This window comes from Onychostruthus taczanowskii, unplaced genomic scaffold (genome assembly GCF_017590055.1).
Source record: "Onychostruthus taczanowskii isolate IOZ18803 unplaced genomic scaffold, ASM1759005v1 scaffold1484, whole genome shotgun sequence".
Classification (NCBI taxonomy): domain Eukaryota; kingdom Metazoa; phylum Chordata; class Aves; order Passeriformes; family Passeridae; genus Onychostruthus; species Onychostruthus taczanowskii.
The window spans coordinates 1-1,025 of NW_024498668.1; the positions used below are offsets into that span (position 1 = coordinate 1).

The following is a 1,025-nucleotide window of genomic DNA, read 5'->3' on the forward strand; positions in this document are numbered from 1 at the left end:
CAACAGGGTCAACGCGGTGGCCAATGGAGTCAATGTGTTGGCCAGTGGGGTCAACACGGCCAACGGGGTCAACGTGGTGGTCAATGGGGTCAACGCAGTGGCTAATGTCAACGCAGCAGCCAATGGGGTCAACGTGTCACCCAGTGGGGTTAATGTGGCACCCAACGGGGTCAACGCCGTGGCCAACGGGGTCAACGCGGTGGCCAGCGTCAACACGGCACCCAACGGGGTCAACGCGGCCAGTGGGGTCAACACGTTGGCCAACGGGGTCAGCGCGGTGGCCAGCGTCAACGTGGCGCCCAACGGGGTCAGCGTGGTGGCCGCTGGGGTCACTGCAGCGACCAACGGGGTCAACACGGCGGCCAACGGCGTCAACGGGGTCAACGTGGCGCCCAACGGGGTCAGCGTGGTGGCCGCTGGGGTCACTGCAGCGACCAATGGGGTCAACGGGGTCAACACGTTGGCCAACATCGGCGGGGCCAACGCCCTGCCCGTGGCGCCCAGCGGGGTGGGCGTGTTGGCCAACGTCAACGCCGTCACCGTCGCGGCCGGCCCGGCGCCCGGCAGGGTCAACGCCCTGCGTGGCGTCGCCGGGGCGACGGATGGACAGACGGACAGCTGGGGTGATTGACGGCTGGGGTGATGGACAGCTGGGCTGATTGACAGATGGATACTTGGGCTGATGGACACCTGGACAGATGGACACTCGGCCCATTGGACACCTGGCTGAGGGACAGATGGACAGACGGACAGCTGGGGTGATTGACGGCTGGGGTGATGGACAGCTGGGCTGATTGACAGATGGATACTTGGGCTGATGGACACCTGGACAGATGGACACTCGGCCCATTGGACACCTGGCTGAGGGACAGATGGACAGACGGACAGCTGGGGTGATTGACGGCTGGGGTGATGGACAGCTGGGCTGATTGACAGATGGATACTTGGGCTGATGGACACCTGGACAGATGGACACTCGGCCCATTGGACACCTGGCTGAGGGACAGATGGACAGACGGACAGCT

General features: G+C 64.5%; 1 protein-coding gene across 1 annotated transcript; it reads right to left on the reverse strand.

Moving 5' to 3' along the window:
* Positions 1 to 3: 3 nt before the first annotated feature.
* LOC121332728 (ice-structuring glycoprotein-like) lies at positions 4 to 726 on the reverse strand (the record flags this gene model as incomplete). The annotated part of the gene is made up of 1 exon (XM_041398438.1): positions 4 to 726. A coding segment is annotated over one exon (723 nt), but the record flags the coding sequence as incomplete, so codon positions are not given.
* Positions 727 to 1,025: the final 299 nt, after the last annotated feature.